Source organism: Cetorhinus maximus, chromosome 3 (assembly GCF_964194155.1).
Source record: "Cetorhinus maximus chromosome 3, sCetMax3.hap1.1, whole genome shotgun sequence".
Taxonomy (NCBI): Eukaryota; Metazoa; Chordata; class Chondrichthyes; order Lamniformes; family Cetorhinidae; genus Cetorhinus; species Cetorhinus maximus.
In genome coordinates, this window is record NC_135881.1 from 120346610 (window position 1) to 120362085 (window position 15476).

A 15476-nucleotide genomic window follows, 5' to 3' on the forward strand; every position below is an offset into this window, starting at 1 on the left:
GCGAAATGATTGTGCCCACCCACTAAAATATCACGTTGGCTCGCGCGATGTCAGCGCACATCATTTTACGCACTGACGTGCGGGCTACACCACCCGCACATCAGCCGGAAAATTCTGGTCTCTGTCTTCTATTAGTTAGCCAATCCTCTATCCATGCTAATATACTACCCTCGACACCATGGGCTCTTATCGCATTAAGTAGCCTTATTTGTGGTACCTTATCAAACATCTTTTGGAAATTCAAATATATTACACCTACTGGTTCCCCTTTATCTATCCTGCTTGTTACCTTCTCAAAGAATTCTAATAAATTTGTCAGGCATGATTTCCCCTTCATGAAGCCATGCTGACTCTGCTTGATTAGATTATGTATTTTTAAATGCTCTGCTATTACATCCTTTATAATAGGCTCCAACATTTTCCCAATGACAGATATAAAGCTAACTGGCCTACAGTTACCTGTTTTTTTGTCTCCATGCCTTTTTGATAAGGATGTTACATTGACCGTTCTCCAATCTTCTGGGGCTTTTCTAGAATCTAAGGATTCTTGGAAGATTACTACTAGTGCATTCACTATCTCTGTAGCTACTTCCTTTAATATCCTAGGATGCAACCCATCAGGTCTAGGGGACTTATCAGCCTTTAGCCCTGTTATTTTCCCTAGTAGTTTTTCTCTAGTAATAGTTATTATATTTATTTCCTCCCCCACCTTTTTCCCCTTGATTATTTAGTATTTTTGGAATGCTATTAGCATCTTCTATTGTGAAGACTGATGCAAAGTATTTATTCAACTCCTCTGTCATTTCCTGGTTCCCCATTGTTATTTCCCAAGCCTCATTCTCTAAGGGGCCTATGTTAACTTTGGCCTCTCTCTTCCTTTTTATATATTTAAAGAAGCTTTTCTTGTCAGATAGCTTTCCCGTGAAGCACATTGGGACATTTTTACAATACTAAAGGCACTATATAAATGCAAGTTGTTGCTGTAGGTGTATGTCAACCTTAAGTACCCTGCTTGATAAATTTAATCCTGTCATGTCAGCAGAGTGTTTGCAATGCCAGTCTTCAGGTGTCCAAATTAGTGGCTGCATATACAACATATACATTGTGTCAGGCCCTCACTAATGCTGCGGGATTCTGAAGCATGAATCTTGTGCGGCCAGCTGCAAGCCAAGTGTTGAAGCGCTGGAACTTGCTAAAACCAGCAACACAGGAAATATTGTTTAAAAGATGCTCTGTCTCAGCAGCTGGTTTTAGCATGCCTGACAATTTCACATTTGGCTTGCAGCTGGCATGGGACCCAAGATTTGGGGATAAAGCACCACTGGTAGGGTTTAAAAACCAAGTAACCTCAGATTTGCATTTGGCCGAAGAGGTCCCTTGCATAGAACAAGTCATATTCAGCACCCAATTTAGAAACAATTAAAGAATTAATTAATCTCAAGAAAACCCAGACAACAGAAATATTCTCATCTAAAATGTTTTGTACGGTGACACCAGATTTGCATATTAAGCAAAAAACACCTCATTCAGGAATGTTAACGTTGACTGTGAGCGGTGATTGAAACCCGATAGGCTTCTTTTATTGAAATGTATTCAGTTGCTGGAGAAACTCAGGCTTGTAGCATTCTTGCAGATCTCTCAACAGCACACAGAACTCTGGAACAAATCATAAACAGGACTGTAGATAGAAAAATACATTTTGTACACCAGTTAGGGTTGCCAACCCTCCATGATTATTGTGGGGTATTCAAGAATTAAAAATTAATCTTCTGGACATAACTGCAAAAAAGGCTGGAGAAAAATCACAACCATTAAAATTAATTGTTTGTTCTTTCCATTTTCTTTTAACCTTCTGTTTATTAGTTATAAAGATTATTGGGGGTGGGAAAAAGGCTGTTTGACTGAACAGGCTGGTTGGAGGCAGGAGGTCATGTGATGAAACCTCCAGGAAATTGTCCAAACCAGAGCTGGCAATCCTCACACTAATTGCATGTGAGTACTACCAACTAGAACTCTCACCTCTGAGTAAAAAGATTATTGGTTCAGTCACACTGTCGATTTGGATATGTACTTCAGACTGATACTTTGGTGCAGTACTGAGGAAGTGTTGACTCATCAGAAGTGTTTGCTGTCTCTCAAGTGAAAGATCCCATAGCACTAGTCAAAAAAGCAGGCTTGTTTTGGATACCCTGGTGAGCATTTCTTTCATGTCAAACACCACCAAAACTAGTTGTTGGTCTCATTTACTATTTAGGAGATTTTGCTGTGTTCAAATTGGCTGCTGTTTTTGTCTATACGATAAAGGACTGTGCTTCAAAATAATCCACTGGCCAGGAATTTTAGGATGGTGGGGTATCCCTTCCTGCCTGCAGAAGATTCGATGGCAAACGCCAACACATCCAATGAGTGTTAATTGGCTGGAAAGGGGACCTCCACATCTCACTCGGGAAGAAGTCCTGCCTTAGAGAGCCTCCAGCCAATCTGTTTGGTTGCAGCTCTCTAGCCCAAGCTGTGCCAGAAGCTGCAGGGGACAGGACTGGGACGAGAAGAAGTCCCCAGAGTCTAATTCCCAAGCATCCAGGACCAGGTAAGAATGGGGGTCTTAGGGTAGGTCAGGGAGGTGAGTCCCAGGGGGTGGGGTAGGGGGGGTGTGGAGGGGATGGGTAGGGGTGGTGGAAGTTGATGGAGAAGTCAGGAGGTGTAGGGAACACCCGCACGGGCCAGACTTTGTGGTTTGGGGGGGTGGGTGGTGGAGGGGGTGGGTACCCGATGTTAAAAGGAAGATGTTGATGGAAGTGCACGCCCCCCCCCCCGCCCCTCCTCAATCCCCCCATACTTCTTGACCGAGGCCTGAGCAGGGTCACTTTCCAGGCATCCCCCTGCCCCTGAACTCCTCCACTCCACCCACCAGCCTGGAAATTGAGGCTGGGTGGGAAGTGGCCCCTTAAGTGGTCATTAACAGGCCGTTTAAGGGCCTCAATTTGGGCAAGGGTGGGTGGTGGACCGGCCTAGACCTCGCTTATTGCACAATAGAATTGCAGAGGTCGGGGCAGGCAGGAGGTCACTGGGAAGGAATCCAAGGAATTCTACAGGCCCCTCTGCCTGCAAACCCACCTGCAGGGGGAACGCAAAATTCTACCCATTATCACTATGACACTTCTGGCCGTAATGAGGTGCTATATAATCACAACCCTTTTTGTTTCCCCCTCTCAACCCTTGCCCCTTGCAAACTATACCAAGCCCCTCCCCCCATAACCACTGGTACACCCAATTCACTCAAGATTGGCCGTAAAATTGGTTCAATAAAATTGAAAATAGCAGGGGTTCTTTTTAACAAGAAGAATTTATTTAGTAAGCCTCTTCGTGGCCATTTATTATAATTGAGCTTGACACCAAGCAAACCTCTGTAACCTGAATTGACAATAGGCATAACAGGCATGCCAATTTCACCAAACTGCAGAGAAACCTCACTGTAATAAAAAAAAAGCCGAATTCCTCTCCTGCAGTTTGTTTTCTGTCTTTCAGTTTGCTATTGATCCTGCCTGTGCCATACTTTATTCTTCCAATCTTTTATTGAAGCATGCACAGGAAAGGAGCAGCAAGATGTTGGGACCCAGGATCAGACACCCCAGTTGCAGCACCTGCAGAATAAAACTATCGCCATAGAGTAGGTGGCATAGTGCTGATGATGCATGAGCATAAATTCAGGGTATGGCATCTCACTAATGCTTTATGTTCTCAGAATCTCAAAAGTCTATGTTTCATATTTCATTTATAAGAAGAAAAAAATAATGGACTTGCATTTACATGGTGATTTTCATAAGCTCAGGACATTTTGAAGCACTTTGCATGTACATGGCTGTTAATGAGAGCACATCTAGAGTGCTCTGTACATTTGAAGTCCAAAATTGGACACGTGCATCATCAGCACTATACCATCTACTCTATGGTTATAGTTTTATTCTGCAGGAGTTACAACTGGGATGTCTGATCCTTGCTTAAGAAAGGACAGAATTGCATTAGAAGCAGATCAGAGAATGTTCACTTGAGTGATTCCAGGGTTGGTGAGGGTTACCTTATGAGGAAAGGTTGGAGAGGTTGGGCCTGTATCCGTTGGAGTTTAGAAGAATGAGAGGTGATTTTACTGAAACAAATATGATCCTGAGGGGACCTGACATAGTGGATACTGAGAGGATGTTTCCCCTTGTTGGGGGAAAGACCAAAACAAAGGGATATGGTTTAAAAATAAGGGACCTCCCATTTAAGACAGAGATGAGGAGAAAATTTTTCCCAGACTGGTCCGCATTAGCAGCCATAATTGAAATTAGCAGAGGTACATAGATATTTCTGTCAGTTAAATTGTTGGATTGACCTTTGGTGGATAGAGCTCTGATGAGGGTAAAATTGAGGTATTTCTTAGTTAGAAATTCACGGCTGCCCTGATCTGCACTGACACCTTGTCCCAAATTCACCATTTTAAATTCTAATCCTTATCCTTCTTTGCAACTATCTTCAGCCTTGCATCCCTTCTAATGCCTTCTTTGACTTAATATGGAGAGGCAGCTTCCCTTTCTCTGCTTCAGCATTCTTTTTTCCTACTCTCTACAACTTCTTCCCTAAGCCCTCTGCCTCTCTAGCTCACTCTGCTCTCTTTCCACTTTCGAAAGCTTCTCAGAACCTATCGCTCAGAACAAGCTTGTCGCTTTCTCTCCTAATCTTCCCCCAAACTTTTGGCAGCCAGATCTTGATCTCTTTCCTCTGTGAAGCATCCTTTTATGCCTTGAGTCTATGAGTTCACTAGTCGAGTAAACTCAAATTGCACGTCTTCATATAGACTCGTTAGTTGATGCTCGCTATCAATAACGGAGAGAGACCAACATAAGAACAAACTGTAATTGTTTATTGCAACAAAAGGCAGAGCACTAAATCCTTGCGTGCTCCCCAAAATGCCTCGAGCTCCAGACTTACAGTTAACCATGAGCCCATGCTGTACATTGATTGGTCAGTACTGTCACACAGTTAGTCTACTTGAAGATACATGGTACTCCACTTTACACATCTCTCCCCCTTTACTAAAAAAATACAGTTGACAAACTTAATAACGTGAACTATTTACAGTAATAAGTATTTACAAATCAAGTCTCTCAGGAGGCTTTCTCGAACGTGTTGAGCGTTGCAGTTCAACAACCTCGGCTGGTTTTTCCGAGACCTCTTTTTCAGGGGACAGTTGTCCACTCGGTTCCTCAGTGGAAATTGGCAGGTTTGTCTCCCTGACCCCCTCAGGTCCTACAGGCTTCACCGGTGCTTCCAAAATGTGTGACCTGTCCTCTACATGCGGAACAGTCTCAAGTGTAGATGAAGGCTGCATTTCTTCTTGTGGGACTGACGTTTTTTTTGCAGAGATGATCCATGTTTCATCTAATTATCCAGCCATTTATTGATACATTATAGGAGAGGGGTCCAGTTTCTGCACTCACCTTGCCTAACAGCCAATTGGGCCCATCTCCAAAGTTCTTCATGAGGACCGCATCTCCCGCTGTGAAAGTTCTTTTGTGACAATGACCATCATGCCTGCTCTTCTGCGCCTCTTGGCTTTTCTCCACCTCCCCTCTAAATTCAGCTAGATAAGGGTCAGGCGGGTGTGGAGATGTATCTTCATTAGCAGTTCTGCAGGGGCAATGCCGGTCATTGTGTGTGGCGTTTTTCAATATGCGAACAAGAACTGGGACAATCTCGTGCTGATGGAATCCCCTTCCATCCTTTTCATCCTAGATTTAAAGGTTTGGATTGCCCACTCAGCCATGCCGTTCAATGCTGGGTGGTCGGATGATATTTTGGTATGGGTAATGCTGTTAAAGGTCGTGAACCTGTGGAACTCCCCACTGGTAAAAGCGGTCCCGTTGTCAGACACGAGGACTTCCGGCAACCCACGCACTGCAAAACTCTGCCACAAACAGTCTATGGTGGCAGCTGACATGGGCGACCGGACTTCATAGACATCCATCCATTTGGAGTGAGAGTTAACCAGTAAAAGGACCACTGTGCCCAAGAAGGGTCCCACGTAATCAACGTAGAAACACAGCCATGGCCGCCCCGGCCATTCCCATGGTGCAATGGAGCTAAGGTGGGGGGAGCTCTTACACCTGCTGGCATTGGGGACAGCTTTAGACCAGGGTTTCTATATCCAAGTCCATGCCTGGCCACCACAAATAGCTGCATGCGAGCATCTTCATTCTGTTAATGCCCGAGTGAGCGCTATGTAGCTTGGCTAATAACGACCTTTGCCCCTTCAGCGGCACAATAACCCTTGCTCCCAGAGTAATATGCCATCCTGGCAGAAGAGTTCATATGTGCAATCAGAATAGGGCTTCATCTCCTCGGATTTGGATCCACCTGACGAACCATTCAAGACCTGCTTCCATACGTTAGACAATAGTGGGTCCCAGCTTGTCCACTCACGGATTTGTCTGGTCTGAACAGGGAAGGGATCCAGAAAATTTAGCACTAAGACCAGTTCCTGGGGAATGGGAGCCCCCCCTGTTATTAGATGGCAGGGGAAGGCGGCTCAGTGCATCAGCATGTGTGATTTGAGTTCCCGAATGGTGAACAAAAGTGTATTTGTAGGTGGCTAATATTAATGCCCATCTCTGGATGCAAGCCAATGAGATAGCGGGTATTGCTTTATCTTCTCCAAATAATCCCAGTAGCGGCTTGTGATCGGTCATAATATGGAAATGGTGACTGTGGAGATATTGATGAAACTTCCGGATGCTGAACACAATAGATAAGCCCTCCTTTTCAATCTGGGAATATCATCGCTCTGCGACACTGAGTGCGCGAGATGTATAACCAATGGGTCATTCAGAGCCATCTGCCATCTGATGTGAAAGTACAGCCCCTATTCTATAAGGGGATGCACCACATGTTAAAATTAATTCGCTCTTGAGTTCAAAGTGGACCAACAGGCTGATGATTTTAGCAATTGCTTCACTTTCAGGAAGGCATCCTGGTGCAGGGCTTGCCAACTCCATTTCTGGTTCTTCTTAAGCAGGCCATACAATGGGGCCAGCACAGCTGAGAGATTCGGGAGGAATCGACCTTAGTAGTTTACCATGCCTAAGAAGGCCTTAAGCTCTGTGGTATTTCGCGGGGCATGTGCCTCGCAAATGGCCTGGACTTTCTTACACAGGATGCAGGCCCTGCGCATCATCCTTGTGGCCCCAGTAAACTACCTCCTTAGCTTGGAACAGACACTTCTCTTGTTTTAAATGTGCCCCCACTTGTGCAAAGTGTTTGAGCACATCTTCTAGAACTGCTAAGTGTTCATCGTCAGTCAGTCCCGTTTCTAGCACGTCATCCAAGTAAACGATAACATGGGACAATCCTTGGAGCAAGTTATCTGTTGTTCTTTGGAAAATAGGACATACCGAGGAGACCCCGAAGGGTAGACATGTGTATTGATACAATCCTCAGTGTGTATTAATGGTGACGAATTCCCTAGAGTCCTTTTCCACCTCTACCTGCTGGTAGGCATGGCTCATGTCTAATTTCGAATGTGTGGCGTCCCCGGCCAACTTGGAATACAATTCCTCAATCTTGGGTATTGAGTGTCTATCAAGTTTGGCCACTTTATTGACAGTTAGCTTATAGTCACCGCACAAACTCACGCTTTGGTCCGGCTTCAGTACAGGTAAGAACGGGCGCCACCCACTCAGAAAATTGCACTGGTTGTAGGATGCCTAATTTTTCCAGTCTGTTCAGTTCGGTTTCAACCTTGTCCTGTAGTGCATAAGGGACTGGTCTGTCTCTTATAAATCTGGGCCTTGCGTTTGGGCCTACATGTGTCCTGGCCTGTAGTCCTTGAATCCTTCCTAACACATTGTTGAAAAAGGAAGCAGACGTTTGCAACAATTCCTGTAAGCCTTTCATTGTAATTTGAAAAATCTCGGCCCATTTCAGTTTAATCTTTTCGAGCCAGTTGCGGCCTATTAAGCTGGGGCCCTCTCCAGATACTACTATCAAGGGCAACCTTTCAGATTGATCTCCATATGTCATCGAGACTTGACATAACTTTTTCAATCTTATTTCTTCACCCGTGTATGTTCTCAGTTTAGCGTCCAAAACTTCCAATCTTAAAGGATGGGTTCCTATATTCAAGTATTTGAATGTATGTTCTCCAATGACAGATATCAATGCTCCAGTATCAACTTCCATCTTAATGTGTTGTCTATTGACTATAATGACTACTTGGATCAGCTCAGTTCTACCCACTTTCAGGTTATATAATGAATGAATGTCTGATTCTTTTTCTTCTGGTTCTTCCATGAGACATAAGTCATGATTTCTCCCTTTGTCTTTAAAATGCTGTCTCAGCCTATCACTGCAGTGCTACCTTAAGTGACCATAGCGGTGGCAGAAAAAGCAATCAGCTTGTTTGAGTTGTCGATCGCCCACTGGATGCCTGGGTGCGTTTCTCTCATTCATTCTGTGGGTATTCACTGTGGTACTGCTGTTTATTACTGATCTGTACATAGGGGCATTTCCCACCTCTCTGTGGTGTCTGATGTTTTTGTGCCTTTTGTTGCTGGTCTGTCCTGCCTTACCAGATGCACAGCGCGATTTTGTGTATCCCTTATAGCTTCCGAATTTCTATCAGCACTCTCCGTGGCTGTGGCTAATTCTAATGCCTTACTGAAGTCTAGATTAGCTTTGGCTAGCAAATGCCTTTGAATAGTATTATCTCCAATCCCATATATCAGTCGGCCTCTCAACATATCACTATTGGATCCTCTGAATTTGCAATGCTCAGTCAATGCCTTTAAAATGGCCATATAGTCATCAGCTATTGTCTTCCCTGGAAGCCTGTTCCTTGAATTGAACTTGAAGAGCTGCATAGTGACTGAGGGCTTTGGTCTCAGGTGACTCTGTACAATTTTTATTAACTCGTCAAAAGTCTTTGGCCAGGATTTTCCCATTGGTGATTTGGGGGCGGGGCCCGCTCACCGAGGGGAAAATGACGCAGGATGACGTCAGGAGGAATCCCCGACATCATCCCGGTCCCTTTAAATTTTTAGGAAGGCGGGCGGACAACGAAATCAGCTGTCCGCCCTCCGACCTGTCAATGGCCAATTGAGGCCATTGACAGGCTAATTAAAGTAATTAAAGACCTGCCCAGCCAATCTTAAGGCTGGCGGGCAGGACAGGAGCCCCAGCGGGCTCCAGATTATTCATGAAACTTCAGCCACAGGCGGGATGAAGTTTCATGTCCGTTTTGTAAAAAAGTAATAAAGTTTATGTGTTTTTCATTAGCATGTCCCATCTCGTGTGACGTTGTCACATGGGGGGGACATGTTAATAATTTTTAATGTTTCTATTTTTACACATAACTTACCTGCCACGAATCTCCCTGAGGCAGCACTTTGCCTCAGGGAGAAGTGCACTCTTTCGCGCGCTTTGACAGATGGGGAATCCCTCCCCCCCCCCCCCCCCCAGGAATAGGAGGCGCATAGCGCTTCCTGTCGGGGATGCCGCTGGGCAGGCCTTAATTGGCCCGCCCACTTAAAATGGTGGCGGGCCCCGTTTCAGTGGCAGGAGTCAGCTGGCCGCCTGCTGCCAAGCTGGTGGGGCCCGCCCACCATCCGAGGGCAAAATTCTGCCCTTTGAGCCTGGGGCACTAGGTGATGTAAGGCTGCTGGTTGGCCCATATGTTTTGCTCCCACATGAGGACAAAAGAATCGCCCTCTTCTTTTCCTCCCCCACTATGTCGTTAGTGGTAAAAAAGAACGTTAGCTGTTCAACATACTGAAACTAGTCATCTGAAATGGAGTCGAATGGATCAACACGTCCAAATTGCGGCATTGTGAACGACTGCAAGGGGACTGTGCTTCCAAAGTTCTTCCCAGTTAATGACAAATTTGGAGTCAGGGTGGGTCCCAGAGGACTGGAAAATCACTAATGTAACCCCCCTGTTTAAGAAGGGAGTGAGGCAAAAGACGGGAAATTACAGGCCGATTAGCCTGACCTCGGACGTTGATAAGATTTTAGAGTCCATTATTAAGGATGAGATTTCAGAATACTTGGAAGTGCATGGTAAAATAGGGCAAAGTCAGCATGGTTTCATCATGGGGAGGTCATGCCTGACAAATCTGTTAGAATTCTTTGAGGAGGTAACGAGTAGGTTAGACAAAGGAGAGCCAATGGATGTTATCTACTTGGACTTCCAGAAGGCCTTTGACAAGGTGCCGCACAGGAGGCTGCTCAGTAAGATAAGAGCCCATGGTGTTAGAGGCAAGGTACTAGCATGGATAGAAGATTGGCTGTCTGGCAGGAGGCAGAGAGTGGGGATAAGGGGGTCCTTCTCAGGATGGCGGCCAGTGACTAGTGGAGTTCCGCAGGGGTCAGTGTTGGGACCACAACTTTTCACTTTATACATTAATGATCTAGGTGAAGGAACTGAGGGCATCCTGGCTAAGTTTGCAGATGATACAAAGATAGGTGGAGGGACAGGTAGTATTGAGGAGGCGGGAAGGCTGCAGAAGGATTTGGACAGGTTAGGAGAATGGGCAAAGAAGTGGCAGATGGAATACAACGTGGGGAAGTGTGAGGTCATGCACTTTGGTAGGAAGAATAGAGGCATAGACTATTTTCTAAATGGGGAGAGAATTCAGAAATCTGGAGTGCAAAGGGACTTGGGAGTCCTAGTCCAGGATTCTCTTAAGGTTAACTTGCAGGTTGAGTCGGTAGTTAGGAAGGCAAATGCAATGTTGGCATTTATTTCGAGAGGACTAGAATATAAAAGCAGGGATGTGCTGCTGAGGCTTTATAAGGCTCTGGTCAGACCACATTTAGAATATTGTGAGCAATTTTGGGCCCCGTATCTCAGGAAGGATGTGCTGGCCCTGGAGAGGGTCCAGAGGAGGTTCACGAGAATGATCCCAGGAATGAAAGGCTTAACATATGAGAAACGTTTGAGGACTCTGGGTCTTTATTCGATGGAGTTGAGAAGGATGAGGGGGGATCTGATTGAAACTTTCAGAATACTGAAAGGCCTGGATAGAGTGGACGTGGGGAAGATGTTTCCATTAGTAGGAGAGACTAGGACCCGAGGGCACAGCCTCAGAGTAAAGGGAAGACCTTTTAGAACAGAGATGAGGAGAAACTTCTTTAGCCAGAGAGTGGTGAATCTATGGAATTAATTGCCACAGAAGGCTGTGGAGGCCAGGTCATTGAGTGTATTTAAGACGGAGATAGATAAGGTTTTTGATTGGTAAGGGGTTCAAAGGTTACGGGGAGAAGGCGGGAGAATGGGGAATGGGGTTGAGAAACTTAACCATGATTGAATGACGGAGCAGACTCGATGGGCCGAATGGCCTAATTTCTGCTCCTATGTCTTATAGTCTAAATTTAGGTGTTTGGCTTACCGGGGCTCTCTTGACTGCCGTCGATCGATTCGTGTTTTGCCTTCGGCAGAGTTGCCCTCCCTCTGGGATCTCTTATAATTTTCTGTCCATAGCCATTTTTCTTGCATGTACCTCCTTAAATGTATTGCCACTTTAAGAGCAATCATTGTTTTTTTTAACTCCAGCTTTGCAGCTGTTGGCTTTTCTGTGCTGGGTTTCGCGCTCGTTTTGAGCTTTGGCGGGATCCCTGCAATTGCGATTCTGCAGGGGTGTTTTTTTCTCTTTTAAAAAAATTTTAAACTGCAGCATTGCTTTCTGCTCTGATCGCCGTCTATTTGACAACTTAAACACAGATTCTCTTTCTAATGTTTTGCTCACCCATCTTGTGGATTCTCACTCAGGGGTCTGAGAATTTTTCACCCTCATCACCAGTTTTATGACTTGAGTCCATGAGCAGAATTTTGTCCTTGGCGTGCGGGCTCGGCGGGGGTGGGTGACGGTGGTCGGCAATCTGACTGCCGCCCGCGATTGAAGCCGGAAGGTGGTTTCATGCTGGCAGGCCAATTAAGGCCCGCCCGGCGTGAAACGCGAGCAGCAGCGCTCAGTGTTGCCTGTGCAGGCAGGGGGAGGAGGGCGAGTGGGGTGAGCGCGACATTCACGCATGCGCACGAGCACATGCTACATAATCTCCCTGAGACACAGATGCCTCAGGGAGATGAAGCATTTTTAATAAATAAATAATGTAATAAAACATGTCGCCTCATGTGACTAGAGTCATAGAGGTCTACAGCACAGAAAAAGGCCTTTCGGCCCAATGAGTCTGTGCCGGTCAAACAAGTACCTAACTATTCTAATCCCATTTTCCAGCAATTGGCCCATAGCCTTGTATGCCATGGCATCGCAAGTGCACATTCAAATACTTCTTAAATGTTATGAGGGTTTCTGTCTCTACCACCCTTTCAGGCAGTGAGTTCCAGATTCCCACCACCCTCTGGGTGAAAAAATTCTTTCTCACATCCCCTCTAAACCTCCTGCCCCTTACCTTAAATCCAAGCCCCCTGGTTATTGATATCTCCACCAAGGAGAAAAGTTCCTTCCTGTCTACCCTATATATGCCCCTCATAATTTTATACAACTCAATCATGTTCCCCCTCAATCTCCTCTGCTCCAGGGAAAATAACCCCAGTCTATCCAATCTCTCCTCATAACTAAAACTCTCCAGCCCAGGCAACATCCTGGTAAATCTCCTCTGCAAGCTGAACTGTCTGAAACTCTGGCAGTAGTGGGGTTCGTACCCACGTCCCCATAGACACTAGAGCATAAATCCAGCGACTTAGTCCACTGGGCCACACTACCACTGTCACATGAGCAGGGGCATGTTATTAATTAAATTTTAAATTTTTAAATTTTATTTTTATTTGCTTTAGGAAACCTCATCCCGCCCATGAATGAGGTTTCCTAAAAAGTGCAAAGGCCGCTTGGCATTTTCGCATGCCCGCCAATCATAAGGTTGGTTGGGCAGCGAAAAATTCTAATTAATTGATAATGGCCTTAACAGGTCTTTTAATTAACAGCGGACATGTTACCGACTCCAGTGCACGCCCGCCGAACGAAATATCACATGACTGTGCGTTGATGTCAAGTGAGTGTCTGACATCAACACATGCCATTTTACATTCGAGCGGGTCGGGCATGCGCCCGCCCACTCGCCGAGCTAAAATTTTGCCCTATGAGTTCACTAGTCGAGTAAACTCGAATTGCAAGCCTTCATATACACTTGTTAGTTGATGCTCGCTATCAACAACAGAGAGAGACCAACATAAGGACAAACTGTGATTGTTTATTGCAACAGAAAGCAGAGCACTAAATCCTTGCATGCTCCCCAAAACGCCTCGAGCTCTAGGCGTGCAGTTAACCAGTGGCCTGCGCTGTACATTGATTGGTCAGTACTGACACATGGTTAGTCCACTTGCATTCTCTTAAAGGTACATGGTACTCCACTTTACTGCACATCCTATGTTAAAGAAGACATATAAATGATAAATAGTTGTTGTTTCTTCCATTCAAAAAGCAATAACTTGCATGTATATAGCACCTTTAACATAATAAAATATCTCGAGATGCTACACAGGAGCAGTATCAAGAAATATTTGTATCTTATTAGAAAGTTCCCTTCAGTTATAGTGTATTATTTCAAATGTACATGATGAAACTATGCCTGGAATTTTCCAGCCCCTCATGCCGGCAGGATCTTCCGGTCTCACCGGTGTGAATGGAGATTTCAATGGCTTGCCTGCCCTGCTGTGGGGGAGCCCACCATGGGGGCGGGGGGGCTGGAAAATCCAGCTTACGACTTTGTCCTGAAAAACAATCATCAAAATTTGGTATTCTCCACCCAGAGAGCTGTGGAAGCGGAGTCATTGGATATATTCAAGACTGATTTGGATAGATTCTTCAACTCTAGGAGAGTGGAAGGTTATGAGGAATAGACATGAAGGTGGGGTTGAGGCTGAGATCAGACCAACCATGATCTTGTTGAATGGTGGAGCAGGTTCAAGGGGCTATCTGGCCTACTGTTCCTTCTATTTCTTATGTTCTTATTACTTAAATAAGAGGAAAGCTTCTGTATCAATAAACTTTTACCAATAGCCAAAAATCATGAAAATTGAAAGTAATGGAGATTTGACTTGTTACATTAACTCCTTTTAAAGCAAAATTGCTTATTTTTCAGATTGTTCAGGAGGCTCTTGACAAAGCAAGGGAAGGAAGGACCTGTGTTGTAATAGCTCACCATCTGACGACCGTACAGAATTCAGATATAATAGCTGTTATTGACAATGGAAAAGTAATAGAACAAGGTAGCCACAAGCTGCTGCTAGCAAAACATGGGGCTTACTGTAATCTAGTAAATGCCCAGGCTATTCTATAAAATTGTATCTTTATTTTGTATGCAGTAATGATTTTAAGTGTGCTCTGATGGAAAAATGGGGTAAATTTTGGGAGTTAGCTTTTCATCTGACTGTCAAGTGCACCAAAGCTTGGAGGTGTGAAATCACTGCTAGGAAGCAGGTTCATGCTAGTTTGAATTCACAACAGGTGCCACATCTTAAAAGTGCTCAGGAACCCTTGAATGTCTGCAGTCATCATAAATCTACTTTTCTAATTATCAGTGGGGGCAGGATGAGGCCCTTAAGTGGCCATTAATTGACCACTTAGCCTCAAAAGGCCCACGGGTGGGAAGACTGTCCAACACCTCTCCAGCCTCTACCATAAAATTTCAGACAGATCAGCATAAATGGCAGGAAGGCCATCCTCTGGATTTTACATGCCCCACCCCACCCAACCTTCAAACCTACCTGCAAGGGAGAGTAAAATCCAGTCCCTCACATTACCAAGGTAACAGTTGCATTCCGTATGTGAGTCAAGAAACGTTTTGATGTAGTCATTTAGCATGTTCCCTAAAAGGTTATACCTGCATATATATCCAATCAAATACTTGACTCCTACAAACATATGAACAAGAAGCAGGAATAGCCCATCCTGCCCCTTGAGCCTGCTCCGCCATTCAATAAGATCACGGCTGATCTGATGGTAACCTGAAATCTGCATCCCACATAACCCCGATAATCTATCATCCCCTTGCTTACCAAAAATCTATCCACTTCTGCCTTAAAAATATTCAAAGACTCTGCTTCCATCTCCTTTTCAGGAAGAGAGGTCCAAAGACTCACAACCCCCAGGAGAAAAAATTTCTCCTTATCTCTGTTTTAAATGGACGACCCCTTATTTTTAATCAGTGACCCCCAGTTCTAGATTCTCCCACAAGAGGAAACATCCTCTCCACATCCACTCTGTCAAGACCGCTCTTGATCTTATATATTTCAATTTCTTATTCTTCTAATCTCCAGTGGATACAAGTCCAGCCTGTCCAACCTTTCCTCATAAGACAACTTGCCTATTCCAGGCATTAGTCTGGTAAACCTTCTCTGAACTACTTCCAATGCATTTACATGCTTCCTTAAATAAGGTGACCAATGTTATACACAATACTCCAGATGTAGCCTCACTAATGCCCTC

The 15476-nt window shown here is 44.9% G+C and overlaps 1 protein-coding gene across 1 annotated transcript in view; it reads left to right on the forward strand.

The window, feature by feature from the left end:
• The window catches only part of LOC144678868 (ATP-dependent translocase ABCB1-like), a 146840-nt gene extending 131799 nt beyond the window's left edge, over nucleotides 1-15041 (forward strand). The window contains exon 28 of the mRNA XM_078538864.1: nucleotides 14131-15041. Coding sequence (XP_078394990.1) covers nucleotides 14131-14328 — 198 coding nt within the window. The 3' untranslated portion in view covers nucleotides 14329-15041. The remainder of the gene's footprint in view (nucleotides 1-14130) is intronic.
• Nucleotides 15042-15476: the final 435 nt, after the last annotated feature.